Source organism: Urocampus carinirostris, chromosome 7 (assembly GCF_059441175.1).
Source record: "Urocampus carinirostris isolate Australia breed hairy pipefish chromosome 7, RoL_Ucar_1.0, whole genome shotgun sequence".
Lineage (NCBI taxonomy): Eukaryota > Metazoa > Chordata > Actinopteri > Syngnathiformes > Syngnathidae > Urocampus > Urocampus carinirostris.
The window spans coordinates 17,539,250-17,554,111 of NC_142355.1; the positions used below are offsets into that span (position 1 = coordinate 17,539,250).

Consider the following 14,862-nt stretch of genomic DNA (forward strand, 5'->3'; position numbering starts at 1 on the left):
TGCGTATGTGATGTGGCATAGCGGGGCCAGAGAATGTTCTCCATTTGATCTGTGGGATTTTTTTTCCTCTTCTACGCTCTTCCTCTCCTCGGGGAGCCCCTGCTCCACATTCTGACTCCTACTGAGACCCATCGACACTCCCGCGACTCTCTCGCACTCTCTTGCAGGCACAGCACACCCACAGGACAGATCCTTGCATGTAAAGCGCAAAAAGCACCGCACGTACACGGTTGGTCATTAAAAAGACATACCTGAAGAGGAAAGGGAAGGTAGAACACTATTAGCTTTTTTAGGTTTACAAAAAAAGAAGGCACAGCTAAATGTAAAACGTTGCAGGAGCTGCCGTGTTGTTTGGGGTTATGTGCATGCTTGATTGGGCGAACACGCATTTATGTGTCATTGATCTGCGCCTCAGTGTGCGTACGAGTGTGTTTGTCCAATTTGTTCTCAAATTAATGGCGCCTCTTTATAGGCCTTCTGCTAGAGTGCCACTGAATTACTCGGTGCTTCACAGTTGCACATGGGACCCATTCAGCGTTATAGCTCGAGCTCCATGCTAACCCGGGACTCGTTCGCCACAAGAGTATAGAGGGTATGCTCCAACGTCATTTCCTTGCCACAATAAGACCACTCAGGCACACTAACTAGTCAAATTCGCTGCTAAATGGAAGGAGGTGGGATGGATGCACTTTTGTGTTTTTATTGTATGTTATATTATATTATACACTTCCTGGAATCAATTTATTGGATTTTATGTCAGTGCTAATTGTAGTTTTATTAACCTGGGGTTCTGTTCCTGTTTTCAAGCAAATTGATTAACTTGGAATAATTCCTACTATAATAATAAGAAGAATAAGAATAATAATATCAAGATATTCATTCAATATTCATATGAATTGCTTTTTTGGATTGTAATTTAACTCTATTCCATTCTAATTTGAGGTATTTGGCAGGAGTAACTGTTAGTAAAAATGTTTTTATTTATGCTTAAATACTTCACAACAAGGTAAATCGTGCCTCTATGACCCTCGTGCTAAATGGATCTGTGAAATGTTAACTACAATCAAAAATTTTAATCAAAAATATAACAATAATCTCAATCAAACAAATATTGAATAGATCAACATTTCAATTAAATAGCAAAACACCCAAAAATAAGCCTTTATATAGGGATGAATGGGTACCAATACCAATTACAAAACCTAATATAAAAATGCAAGCAGAAATATTGTGTTGGGGTCCACATGTACTTCCTTAAAATTGTGAGTTACTTTTACAAAAAAGGAAGTTATTTTATGTACACTTAATATTGCTGTCTGGTATCGGTGTGTACTATTCAAAAGTATGTGTTGTGCATTATCAACTTTAAGATTTTGTTTTTCCATACATTTAATGGAAAGAAAGTAATTTTTCAATGATTTTTATTTTATTGTGAAAATTGAAAATTGATATATCATTTTTGAATTTGTGGGGCTCTAAAGATCAGAATGTGTTGAACACAAAATTTATTTTTAATCATTATCATAACATACCCGTTCATGCATTTCCTAGAGGAATACTTCTCAAAACAATTGCCTTAAAATGTTTCATTCTCCAATAACCCTTTAATGATTATTTTTCAAATATGTAATAAATATGTCTGAACTGTTATTAATACCATAATCAGGAGCATGCTCAATTCTATCTTGATTTATAGTAAAATCATTAAAGTTGCGTTACTAAAAGAATCACATGTAAACTGCCTCTAAGAGGTTTCCCACCACAAAAAAGAGGCAATATATAAGAGAGGAATATATATATATATATATATATATATATATATAAGAGAGGAATATATATCATATCAAAAAAAAAATTTGTATAATGCTTAGCCCTTAAAAAGGCAGCGTGTATGTGTACATGCATTCCATAAGTCTCTATTTTTTGACTCTCGGGAGCCGGAACCAGATAACATAAAAGGGTTCTTGAGCCAAACCTTTTTATTCTAGCTCCTCCACAATAATAAGCAGAAAGCAGCAGTCCCAAAACAACTTTCATCCGCACGGATGAATCAGACTCTTGCTTGAATCTACATAGGCAAACCACTACATACAAGCACACATCCTGCCGAGTAGTGGGATTAACCTGTAATATGAAGCTTTCATTCTCCAGAAAAAAGATTCATCATTTTGTTGCATTCCTTTCTCCTGCTCTCCCACTTGCACTCTCTGAGCTCTGATGCACAGTAACATCTCGCCCTCCCCAGGCTTCTGTGCTGAAAATCACAGGCCACATCCGATGTTGTAAGAGCGACATGGCGTACGAGTGCTCTGGTGTCAGTACGAAGAGCAGCCAAAAGGAAAATTCATAACCCGCTTTGAGCTTTTTAAAATGTATCAGGATCGTTAGAAACAATATGGTAAAGAAAGCAGGAAATTAATTTCCGATGGGAGCGATAAATATCATATTTTCTGCACTATAAGGAACAGCGGATTATAGGGCGCAATCCCCACATATGGTCTTTGGGCATATATTCTTCATACATAAGGCGCACCCAAAGGACTATAAGGCACATGGAATTGAGACTACAGTAAAAGTGTCCGTATGTACAGGTACAAAACGATGTCCGGATGAAATAAGACCTTTGAGATTTGGATTGCTGTGAAATAATCTCACCGACTGAAGCGTGAGCCTTTTTCTTATACCGTTTCATAGCTTTCTGATTGGATGATAGAATAAAACACGTGCACGTAAGCCCATTCTGATTGGTTTAGACAGGAATCACGTATTTAAATGCAGTGGTCGCTAGATGGCGTGTGAGTATAATAAATGATACATCACAGAAGTTTATTGTTTTAAAATAGATAGGAGTCTTAAGAAAATTACCGGTGGCCTCCAAATTGACTTGGGAAGCTTATGCTCCATTCATTTCATTTCATTTCTCCTGTCCTTGGGTTGTATGGGTTAGCTGAAAGGAGTTCTGTGCACCTGTTTGATAACAGATAGGAAGCCCACCAGTCGCCTACAAATTGTAGAGAGTTAGATTTTCTATTGTGCACCCTTTTCCTGAGTACATGACATTACTGTAGTGCTTCTTTCCGCCGCTACCAGCATGTTTTGGCACTGTGAGAGGTCACCTAGCATCTACCCCGAAGAAGAAATCCGGCTTCTACTTCCTAGTTCGTGTGTAAAAACAATGCACTGTATCTCTAGCGCACTAAGAACTTTGACATTTTGATTGTTTAATATCTCGTGCAATATGGTTGGTGCAAAGTGTAAAGGAGAGGCGAGCCATTTTTTTTTTAAATATAAGTGGAATAAGAACGCTTGATGGTTGGATCGCTTTTTTTCGACCACTATCTATCACTGAGGAGGATGTCGTCTAACTCTTCCAAAAGTAAGTTAAACTTAACTTTATTTATCTTTATAGTCAAGTCGAGTCATATTTATTTGTATAGCCCTTAATCACAAGGAGTCTCAAAAGGCTTAACAGACCACAGAATGTCAACGCCTAATGTGTAGTGTTGTTTTTCAGTACTGCGCTTTATCATTCAGCCTGCTTTGTAACATTACTGAGCATATTTTTTAATTACACTTTTATTTTTCAGTTTCAAGACAAAACAGGTTACTTATACAAGCCTTAAACCTACTTATATAAATGTTAAACATAAGCCTTAAACCTACTTATTTAATGTTAAACATACATTCCATACAAAATATAGCACTGAAGTAACTTACAACGTCAACTTACGAACGATCGTCCGGAACCTCGTTCCTAAGTAGGGCAGCGTCTGTACACATTTACAGTGGGATAACATTGGCTAACCAATGTGTCAATCCACATTTGAATCAATCATTATTGGCCAATGATTTTTTAAGTTGAATTGGTCAATACAGGCCCTTATAGGTTGGCTAAGGGCCGTAAAAAAAAAAGCTTGCAATTGGTCAAGAGCGGTGTCCATCACAAGATCAGGGGTTAACAGAAGTATTGAAAATAATCTGACGACTCTATTACCTTTAATAGAGGAGTAATGAAGCCAAACAGACCGATACAATCAAGCTCGTCAAACATTGCAGGAATGCTTTTAGGTGGGTATTTTTTTCTGGCGGAATTAACGTGTCCTTTGGATAAGGCTGTACGATTTTGAAAAAAAAAAAAAAAAAACTAATGGTGATTTTTCAGACCAGTATTGCAATTTCAATGTGATGTTTGATTTTAAAAGGAAAATGCGTTTTCTGTACTAGTTTTGTTTTTTGTCAGTACTTAACCCTTGGATGCATGACCGACCAGTACATACATTCTTCCATGAGCAGAGTCGATAATTAGTGGTGAAAAAAATCTAACTAATGGAATCATGTCATACACATGTTTTATGAGGAATATCTGGACTGTGACAATATTGAAACTTGTTTTTATTTTTGAATAATAACAACCCATGGGGTCTTTTTTGATCATACTTATGCATCCAGTGACGGGGCTGTCAGACTGTTCAGAAGCAAAGACGTGTCAATATGATGTCACTAGTCACTGGTCCTTTTGGAGTCTTAAAATGGCCACTTTTGGATTTGATAAATCATTGCTCAAATATGGTATTACCGTAAAACCTCATGGGGTAAAGCAAACCAATAACTAATGTATGTAAACCAATAATTACTGTATACATTTCCAATTGTATTTGCTGTATTGTGCTGAATATAAGGCGCATCAGGTTATAAGGCGCACTGTCAAATTTTGGGCCAAATTAGAACATTTTAAGTGCGTTTCATAGTCTGGAAAATAGTGTACACTAAATAAATGTGAAACATGCCTTTTTTTTACTGAAAGAGATAAGTAGTATTTCGTGAAAAGAGTCATGAAAAAAATGATAAAATTATTGCAAAAATAAGAATACATCTAAATAATGGAGAGTGAAATTAAGATCATAATTAGACTTTTGGCTTCATTGATAGCATGTGCAACACGTGCCTCTCTTCAGTCACGGTATATTGAATCAGCAGGTGAAGATGAGGTTGCTGAGACATATCAGTCTGTGAAAACACTTCACCAGTTTAATCCCCCCCCACACATACACACACATTCCAACGCACACGAATGCAAACACAACTAGACACATACACTTCTTCATCCCCATATCAAAGTAAACAGCACACTCAAATGCTTAGAGGCAGCAGACGGCCTAGCTGCCCGAGTGTGCATACGTGTGTGAGCAGGCTTGTTAAGCGTGCATTTGGATTCATCTGTAGGAACCAGATGCCCTGCCGCGTTCCTTTTAGTTCTTCCATTAATTACAGCATTAGTAATAATGGCTCAAGTATATGTGTGTGTATAATAAATGGAGATGTCCAAGTTGTCGTGTTTAAAAGTCTCATAATTCAAGGAATAAATTGTATTATTTGTTGGAAATATTGTATTGCTTTGCACTGGTATGCCTTCTGTCTCTGTATTGCTGCAAATGTGCATATAATATGTCTTGTTTGTGAGTTAAGCCCAACACCTGAGGCGTGTTCAGGAGAGTGAGTGATTGCTATCGCGAGCTATCGCTAGCTTCTGAACGGCCAGTGATTATTGAGCGCTCGCGTGCCCGAGTAATCACGGGAGAAAGACCGCTTACTTTGATTTCCAACATGGCGTCGACAGTGCAGAAGATGGAGGATCTCACCCTGACGAGTGCTGTTGGCGATGTAATATATCGTCTTACATTGCCTGGTAATGTTTGTGAACAATGCAAGACAGGTATGACCCTTCCACTGCGTTTAGGATAACCTTAACTGTGTCAATATGCGAACTGTCGCTCATATCAGCCAACTCGCTCAAAGCAAGCTGTAGAACGAAATCCATTGTACTGTCGTCGGCCATTTTGGATCAGTAAGGCAATCACAGTGAGCGATTACAAAACGTTCAGCAGTGCGCGGCAAGCGATTATCAAGAGACTACATGTCTGATCACTCTCCTGAACACGCCTCTGATACTTAGCTAATAGTTGGACAGCATTGCATGAAACACAAACATGTTCACAACCAGGAAATGCCAAATCATATAACTACTTTTTTAAAGTGAGCAAAAACAAGTAAGTCAGCACAGTCATCACACTGCCTTCAGCACATGCAAAAAAAAAAAAGAATGGCAAGCAAGAGATGATTGAAAAGAAGGAAATGACGGTAAGGAACCAATGGAATGGAGAGAAGAAACAATCAAGAGAAGAAATCAATGAAAAATATGTGGGAGGGTAAAGGGAAGGACAAAAGCAAAGGAGAAGGGAGGAGATGAGCAACAGTGAAGAAGATGGAGAGAAGAGAGAGAAGAGGAAGTAAGCATTTAAGGAATCAATTATTTGAAGGAAGTAAGGAAGATGAAAAGTTAGAAAGAGGGGAAGTAAGGGGATAAAATAAAGAAAGTAAGGAGGTAAAGAAGTAAATAAATAAGTAAAGAAAGTAGGAGGGAAGAGAGAGGAGGGAAGACGATAGGGGAGCGAGGTGAGAATGGAGCGAGAAAAGAAAGATAGAAGGAAGAAAGGAAGCAAGGAAAGAAGAGTGAAAGAAAGGAAGCAAGGAAGTATGCAAGGAAGGAAGGAAGTTAATAAGCAAGCCAGGAAGGAATTATGAGAAAGGAGGAGCGAGGACTAAAGGGGAGGGAGGTGAGGATGGAGGAAGGAATGAAGGATGCAAGAACAAAAGAACGAAAGAGTGAAAGAAAGAAAGAAAAAAAAAGAAAGAAGAGAGAAAAAAAGAAGGAAAGAAAAAAAGAAATAATAAAAAAAAGAAAGAAAGAAAGAACAAAACAAGGAAGGAGGGTAGAAAGGAAGTTAGGACGGAAGAAAGGAAAGTACTCACCTCCTGGACAGTGGTTGGTTCTATGTTCAGTGAGCTCGGCCAAACATTCAAAGTCCTGTTGACAGTTGTCGCAAGTGAATATGGAGTCATCGTCCAGCTCGTAGTCGTTTTCGGCAGGCTCGTCCTGCTCCGCATCCTCAGCCGCCGCCCCTTGGCTGTCCTTGGGCTGCGCAGTTTTGACTGACGCCGGGATTTCTGGGGACAGATAATATGCATCAATATTACATCAAATAGCCATCTACGATCTTGCCATTTTGCTTTAACTTGTAGTGATGCTTCAAATCATGTATTCATTGTTCTTTTTCATCATGCTGAAAAAAACCTTTTTTTGTTATTTTGTTCTTTTTCTGGGAAGTCTAGGCATCATTTACTTTCATTAATTAAACTGATTACTACTTAATCTTGTGCGACTGGGTGCAAATGATGCCCTCCCAGCTCCACCATATGTTCGTAATTATATGTGTGGTATTTATTGCAGTATATATAACAAACAGGTATAGAGCTTTAGAAAGTACCATAGTGTGAATGTGTGCAAGCATATGTGTGCTTGTCTATGTGTGTGGAAGGTTTCTCTAGCCCCATGCTCTCTGCACTATTGTGTCTCCATTTTCACACCTTATTATCACTTTATAAATGCTAAGATTCCAGCAGGATTCACAAATGATGACATGGTGAGGAAAAAAGGATAAATAGAAAATGGAAGTGCTGCTGTGCAGAATTTTACTTGTGCAGAGGGAAACGTTTGATTGCAGTATATTTAATGAAAGAAGCAACTCTCTGTTTAAAATGTGAGCAAGAAAAATTAGTGGTATAATATGGCTCAACGTCAAAATACAAAAGTAATGGGACACTTCAGAAAAACTCTTTAAAGACAAATAACACAAAATATGATAGTTTGCTTCAAAGGTGACTGCAGGGTCTAGTACAGGGATGTCAATTTGTTAACAGGTTTATTCTAACAGTCGAGTGAATGCAGTTTTACACCTAAACCAACTAAACATGCTATGCAGATACACTTCTGCCCTCTAGCGGCCAGAGACAATATTTGGTTGGTATCTCTTTTTTAAATCTATAGCTTTAGATTCAAATTACCTAAAGACTCGCTTCTTATACTAGAAGTGTATGGCAGGCCAGATTAAATTAGCCGACGGGCCGTACGCTTGGTCTAATAAAAATCACATATTCCAAAATCAGCCGGTCCAAAAAAAATCTTCCCAAAGAATACAGGAAAATCAAAGATAAACATGAGAAGGTGAAGTAGCCAAAAATCTGACCGCCAGACTCATTTCTCCTAGAGAGGTGAGATGGGAAATGGGGACGCGGGAGGCGGGGACCGAGGGACTGCAGTGATGGGCTGCGGTGGGAGAGGACATTAGTGATGGAAGGAGAGGAGGAGGGCTCGATAGAGAGATAAGGATGAAGAGAAAGAGGGTGTAGGCCATCTGTCCAGTGGTGAGAGTACCGTCTGGCCAGGGAGAGATCGTGGACTGGTAGGCTCAAATTTGCACAAAAAATATGCAAAAAATGTATGATCAATGATGGAAATACAGTAAATGAATGTTAAAAAAAAAACAACAACAGTATAAATTACAGTTAAGAAACTGTAAAATGTAACCATTGTTGCTGAGAAACATTCAATGGACAAGTGATGTGATGTTTAACCATAAAATAAAAAAATCAATCAGTTCATAATGTAAAAATCACAAGTTGTGTCGAGTCAAAAAGAAATATATCCAGTGTCACCATGATTACTTTCATATATGGTGTGTATATGGTACCTAAAAGGCTACGCTTTCACACATACACGTATGCATAACAGGGGGTTGTGATGCCAGAGGTAAGGGCAGTGCCAAATCCAGTGCATGCCAATACAACCTGCTGCCATGGCAACAGCAAGACGAGCCAGATGAAACCATCTTACTTGCACTTGTGAGGCAACCTCATGTTTATGTGTTTGTTATGGGTCACGCCATTATCCTGCCTCATCTTTTTAAAGAATGTCTCATGTTAATCTATCGCATTGACTTCTGTATAACGCATTTTCCCCCTAAAAAAAAAAGTACTCAATGCTTGGGTGGGCGTTATAGATGAAAATTTACAGAATCGCTGACAACAAACGCAAAACATAGAATGCAATTGAATTTGAACCCAGGTCGTGGCGATCAGAGCGCCAAATTCTGACCACTTGACCTCCAGTGATATAGATGACCTACAAAAAGCCATTGGATTTTACCTCAGTATCGCTATTTTACGGGACAAGAAATGCATGTTAAAGAATGGAAGGAAAAGAAAGTTATCTTGAAAGATAGAAATAAATGCAAAAGAGCATGAAGAGGAAAACAACTGGGTGATGATGAAATGAACTTTGAAAGACAGTATATAAATACATCGTAAATTTTACGTGGGTGTTGTGGTCATAGTTTATGTTGTCAAAAACTGATTTTTATCATGACCGCACCTACTTGTCATGAGGACTGATTAATTTCACCAGTGCGCGCTCGTTTGGCCTCCTGATTGGTTTCTAGTCCTACTTAAGCTCCGTCCCGTCACTCACCTGTTGTCAGTCCGTCAGCGAACCTCCGTTTTGACAAGGCAAGCATTTTTGACTCTTACTCCCGTCAGTCCTGTTTTGTCACCCGTTTTCCACGTTTTGATCTCCCGTCCCGGCTAACGTCCTTTTTTTCCGTCTATTTACGCTACAATGTCTCGCTCTGGAAGATACACTTCCGCATTCGGAACACACTCCGATCCCGCGAGCAGCTTGCTTCCCGCGTCCAGCGAGCACCGGATCGCTGGCGCAGCCTTTCCTCGATATTTCAGTAAACTTGTGAGAAACGTTACGCGATTGGGTCTACCATTTGTTCTGGTTCTGGCAGTATCTAACAATGGTTGTCACTTACTGTACAAAGCTCAGTTTGACCTGAGAAAAGAGAAACAAAATTTGATACCGATTTTTGATAAAAAATTAGGGGTGCGCCTTATACACGAGTGTGTGTTATAAACCAATATACACGTTAGTCTTTTTCATGTAGCACAAGAAGTGCATGACATATACAAGAATCTGAAATGTTAGAGAACTAATAGAAGCCTTAGTTACTTGTGACGGTACCTAATGCTAGTATTGTCCAAACAAGAACAACAAACTACATAAATTAAAAAGTGTCTCTATTTTTCATGAAGTTTCAGGGGAAATTATTTAATTGTGGTAAGTCCATATGAAAAAATGTGTTTTGAGACATATATTTTTAAATCAGGTTTCTAAATATGGTATCAGCATCAGTCACTGCTGATATTGTCAACGTTAAAAAAGATACCTAATTATTATTGTTGAGCCGCTGGTCTCAATCGTTTTGCGTGTTACACTCGATTAGAAACTGTGGTACCCAAAGAGGTAACTTCATTCCATTTTAATCAGGAAACAATCATGCCTTATTTAAACAGGCATGAAAATGACATCGAAAACTTGCAAAAATCAAGTGTTTTTAATGACCTACAAGTACAACATACTCAACAAAAACATTCTTTCATAAGGACAGCAGAGGCGCATAAGGGCATGTTCTGAAAAAAATAGTTCATCTGAGTGCATCTATTTAAACCTAATTCCAATAATCAACCAAGTATTAACTTAGTAACAACATAGTAATAACACAAGTTGTTGTTTTAGAAATGCATATCAAACTGGGTGCCCTTTAAGCGTATTGGTAACAAAAAGGATCTCTCGGCTTGAAAGAGGTTTGTGACACTTACTCTATGCTAAAAAGGTAGCTCTACAAAACTCTAGACTAGCACTACTTTTACTGAAGTAATTATCTGCACGACTACATTTTACTTTTAGTTGAGTAATATTTTTCTGAAGTCACAGTACTTTTACTTGAGCAGCACACCTCGGCACTGCAGGTTGGGGCCAAAGAACATGCTTACCAAACTGTCAGTTGAACTCCAAAATACTAAATCCAAAGAAATTCTCGTGCTTGATGTCACGGTAAAAGATGTGCCGCTTCCTAAGTTCACCTGTATGTTCCTTACGTCAGATGTCGATTCCGCTTCTCACCAGTAGCTTAAAATATTTACAAACTTTCTTTCTGCTTTTTGCCGGCATATTTCACTTTTTGCATCTTGTAATGTGCAGAATTAGATTTTCTTTTTGGTGCCGTTTCGTTCATTTCTTATTTCGCTGCACTTCGCCAAAATGCACACTTAGGCGCCGACATTCATTTCGGCGCTGCACTTCGAAGTGAACGCTGTATTTGAAGGACGAGCGAAGCTGCTTACTTCAGCCGGAGCACGCAACTCGGGTTTTCTTCGGGCCAAGTCCCTCAATTAAAGTGAATCGGGCGGGTTCAGGCGCGTTCGGACTTATATACCTGCAAACAGGGCCAAGTCGGGTGGGGCAGTTTTTTTTTCTGGAGCCCGACTTTAACTCCAGCTTGAAGTCACACACAAATAGATGTAGGATACACATTTAGTGTAAATTTCAACTCCCTGAAAAAAAAGGTGCACATAAGGCTCCAACATCCATCCATCCATTATCTGCACCGCTTATCCTCAGTAGGGTCGCGGGGGTGCTGGAGCCAATCCTAGCAATCCTCGGGCAGTGGGCAGGGGACAACCTGCCAGTCTCAGGGCACACAGGGACAGATAACTCACTCATTCACACCTAGGGACAATTTGGACCGGCCAATTAACCTAACATGCATGTTTTTGGAATGTGGGAGGAAACCGGAGTGCCCGGAGGAAACCCAGGCAAGCACTGGGGAACATCCAAACTCCACACAGGAGATTCGATCTCATGACCTCAGAACTGTGCCGGACATGCGCTAACCACTACGCCGCCATGCTGCAGGCTCCAACATATAAACCAAAAAACACAGGCAAGAATTGTCTCAAGAAAATAATTTCAGTACTTCTGATCACAGACAATGCCACAAACGATAAAACACATTCACATAAACCGAATGCCCAAACACAACCCAAGTGTATCAATTGCACAAATGATTATGTAAGCTAAATTAATATGACCTTTGAGATTGTTGATATTCCACAAATGTATCTACTGTTTGATAAAATGTTGTCATGGTAACAGCTATGAGTGTTATTAGTCATGCAACAAAAAAAAAATTACTATAAAATGGGTGCCTAGTGACTGTAATGGAATAAAATAAACTGATTAATTCAAAAACAAATTCTTTTTGTGGTTTCAATCATTGTTTGAACTTAGGACATGTGTAATTGAATTATATGAGATTGTTACAAAAAAAAACGACAACAATGTTTACATGCATGTCTGACAGCATCCCCAAGAGGAAAAGTAATAAGTAATATTCCAGGTTGTAATCATCAGCCTGAGTAATTTGAGGACAATGGTTGTTTAACAACAGGTACAAATATAAATATGCAAAGTGACACCTCAGGAATAATTAGGTCACTTTGCATATCTGCAAGAACGATACATGTGGTGAGTGTGTGTGCGTTGAGTATCACTGATGTGCGCATGCATGCGTGTGTTTGTGTACACCCGGGGTAATTAGATAAAGAGAAGTGAATTAGCAGAGTCCACAGTGCAGAGTGATGTTGCTCATTCTAACCCCGCCCAGCTGAGACCCACTAATCACCACTCGTTAGGCCCGTGCAAACGCGTGTGTGTTCACAAAGGTATGTGGTAAATGATAAGATGCTTGATCAAATTGTGCATATTTGTGCTCATATAAAGCTTACTAATAAGAAAACCCCGATCCCAAACCACCAAATTTGGTGCTAATTCTGCTTACAATAAGTGTAGTTTGTTAAGTTCCAGTTCAGAAATGACGTAAATTGACCCTGGGCCACTTTGATGTTATTTTACGTGGACAGCGAGTAGCAAAATGGCCAAAATACCACAATAATGAGTAGTTTTAAGACTGTGTTCTTTTTAGACCTTGTAATCACCCGTGAGCAAAGCGAGGGTGGTGATCATGTTTTTGTTAGGAATTTAAGTATGTATATCTGTTTGTTTTTGTGTCTGTGCACCAGGCAAAGCGAGAAGGAATTTAGGTATGACCACCACCGTTCACAGGCAGTCGGGTAGGTTACCCTAGATGTGATAAATACCCCAATAAAGCAAACTCAGCACTTTTGTTTTTGTTGACTGATCAATTTTTCCCAGAAAAAGGTTTTACTCTCCGAGGCTATAACAAGTTTGGCCTGAATGACAATCCTTTCATAAGCTAGGTGACTCTAGAGGTGAAAATGGCCTAAAAAATGGACTCAGCAGTTGTTCCGGAAAGAGATTCTCTTCTTCCAGACCAGAACAGCTTTCAATTTCAACACAATGTCTTGCAAACAGTTAGAGGGGTTGACCTAAATTTGAAAATATGCTCAAAAGAGTTGCCTCAAAACTTTTAGGTTTACTAAGATTTTTTTTTCTAGAAAGACATTCCCCTCTTCCAAGCCAGAACATTGAATATCAACATATTTTTTTACAGGCAGTCAGGTAGGTTACCCCAGATTTCAAAACTTCCTAAAAAAAGCAGATTTTGCATTTTTCATTTTCCTGACTTAACAGCTTTCCCAGAAAGACATTGTACTCGATCAGGCCAGAACAAGTTTGGCCATAATTAAAATAATTTACAAGCAATAAGGGAGGGCACTTTAGAGGTGAATGACCCTGCCAAAATGGGAAATGCCATCCACAAACGGTTTTGCATCTCAATGCGGGTGATGCTCTGACACACAGCCATTCAGGTTTATCCTAAATTTCAAATGTTACTATGAAAAACTCAGATATGTCAATTAATAGATTATGTTCCATTTTTTTGTTGTACTGTAGCTCCGCTTTCACCTTTTCTCACCTCTTGGGTGTACTTTTTTTTGGGCATAGGTATTTTTCTGTAAGTGTCCTTTTTTATGTCATGGACATAGCCACAGTCAGTACCAACAATCACCTGGGGAACTAATGAACTGGGATATCTTCTTGAGCAGAAATATACTAAAAGGTAGTCCCAAAGCAAGGAGTCTTAAATGAGAATAAAATATATCAAAACCCCGCAAAGAGCAAAGGCGGGTTACTTATGTGTAAGATTTGGCAACCAGAAAGTACTACTTTGGCCTGACTTGCACACAGCTGCCCGAGGGAGATGAATTTCTACGGGCCAAGTGTACATAAAACACCTACATACACATGCGCACGTCTGCACAAACCTTAAAGGGGCATCAAAAGGTGTGGAAAAGTCTGTGTGGAGCTTCCAGCAGAATGTTTCGAAAGCAAACAGCCGCGACACAAGGCTTTCATTCTGCTCCACATCATCACTGTAGTCGAATTCACAAGCCCCTGACTGCAGCGAGCCCCTTCGGCGGGGCCACCAACAACATGCTGTGATGTTCAAATCAAACCTCCGCCCTGTTGCCCATGGATGTTTTTGATGAGTCTTCAGACACATGCAACCAATGTCACATAATATGCATCACACGCAAGCTGAAAAAAGACTTTATATTTGTACACAGTACCAGGAGATCTTATTTCAGTGATGTTCTAATCCTTAAAAAGAAAAAGCTAAACTATGTGTTTAATAAGACTATTTTGATCTGACTGATGCAATATGATTATTCTAATAGATAATATTTTCCCTTAATAGCATAGCCAGCAGAAGTCACCTCTGATTTGATAGCACAACTAGAGTAAAATTGAAAATTGGAAATGAAATAAAAAAACTAAAGTTTGTCTTTGTCACTGATATGTTTGCACTGGCATATTTTTACTTGGTAGAATTCAACTAGTCTTTAACACAACAAAAAGGAAAACTCAAAGACGTATTGCATCCATTCATTTTTTTTCCCTTTTAGTTTTTCCACATAGATAATATTATGAATACTCAACTTGACTGGTCACTGATACCAAGTAGTAATGTTGAAACATAAAATAGCTGGCTAAAAAAAACAAAAAGCTCTATAATAAAATATTTCTAAAGACATACCTTACTATTTATTTCCTTAATAGAAGTATTAAATATAACACATGAACGATTCATACAAATAATCTGTTTTGTGAATGAGTCGCAATACTGTAATCCAGAAAGA

General features: G+C 38.8%; 1 protein-coding gene across 2 annotated transcripts in view; it reads right to left on the minus strand.

Annotated features, from left to right (window-relative positions):
- znf423 (zinc finger protein 423) overlaps positions 1 to 14,862 on the minus strand; it is a 202,600-nt gene that overhangs the window by 156,841 nt on the left and 30,897 nt on the right. For both annotated transcript variants that reach the window (XM_088339933.1, XM_088339932.1), the window contains exon 3: positions 6,811 to 7,005. In XM_088339933.1, the coding sequence (XP_088196059.1) occupies positions 6,811 to 7,005 (195 nt within the window). The remainder of the gene's footprint in view (positions 1 to 6,810; positions 7,006 to 14,862) is intronic.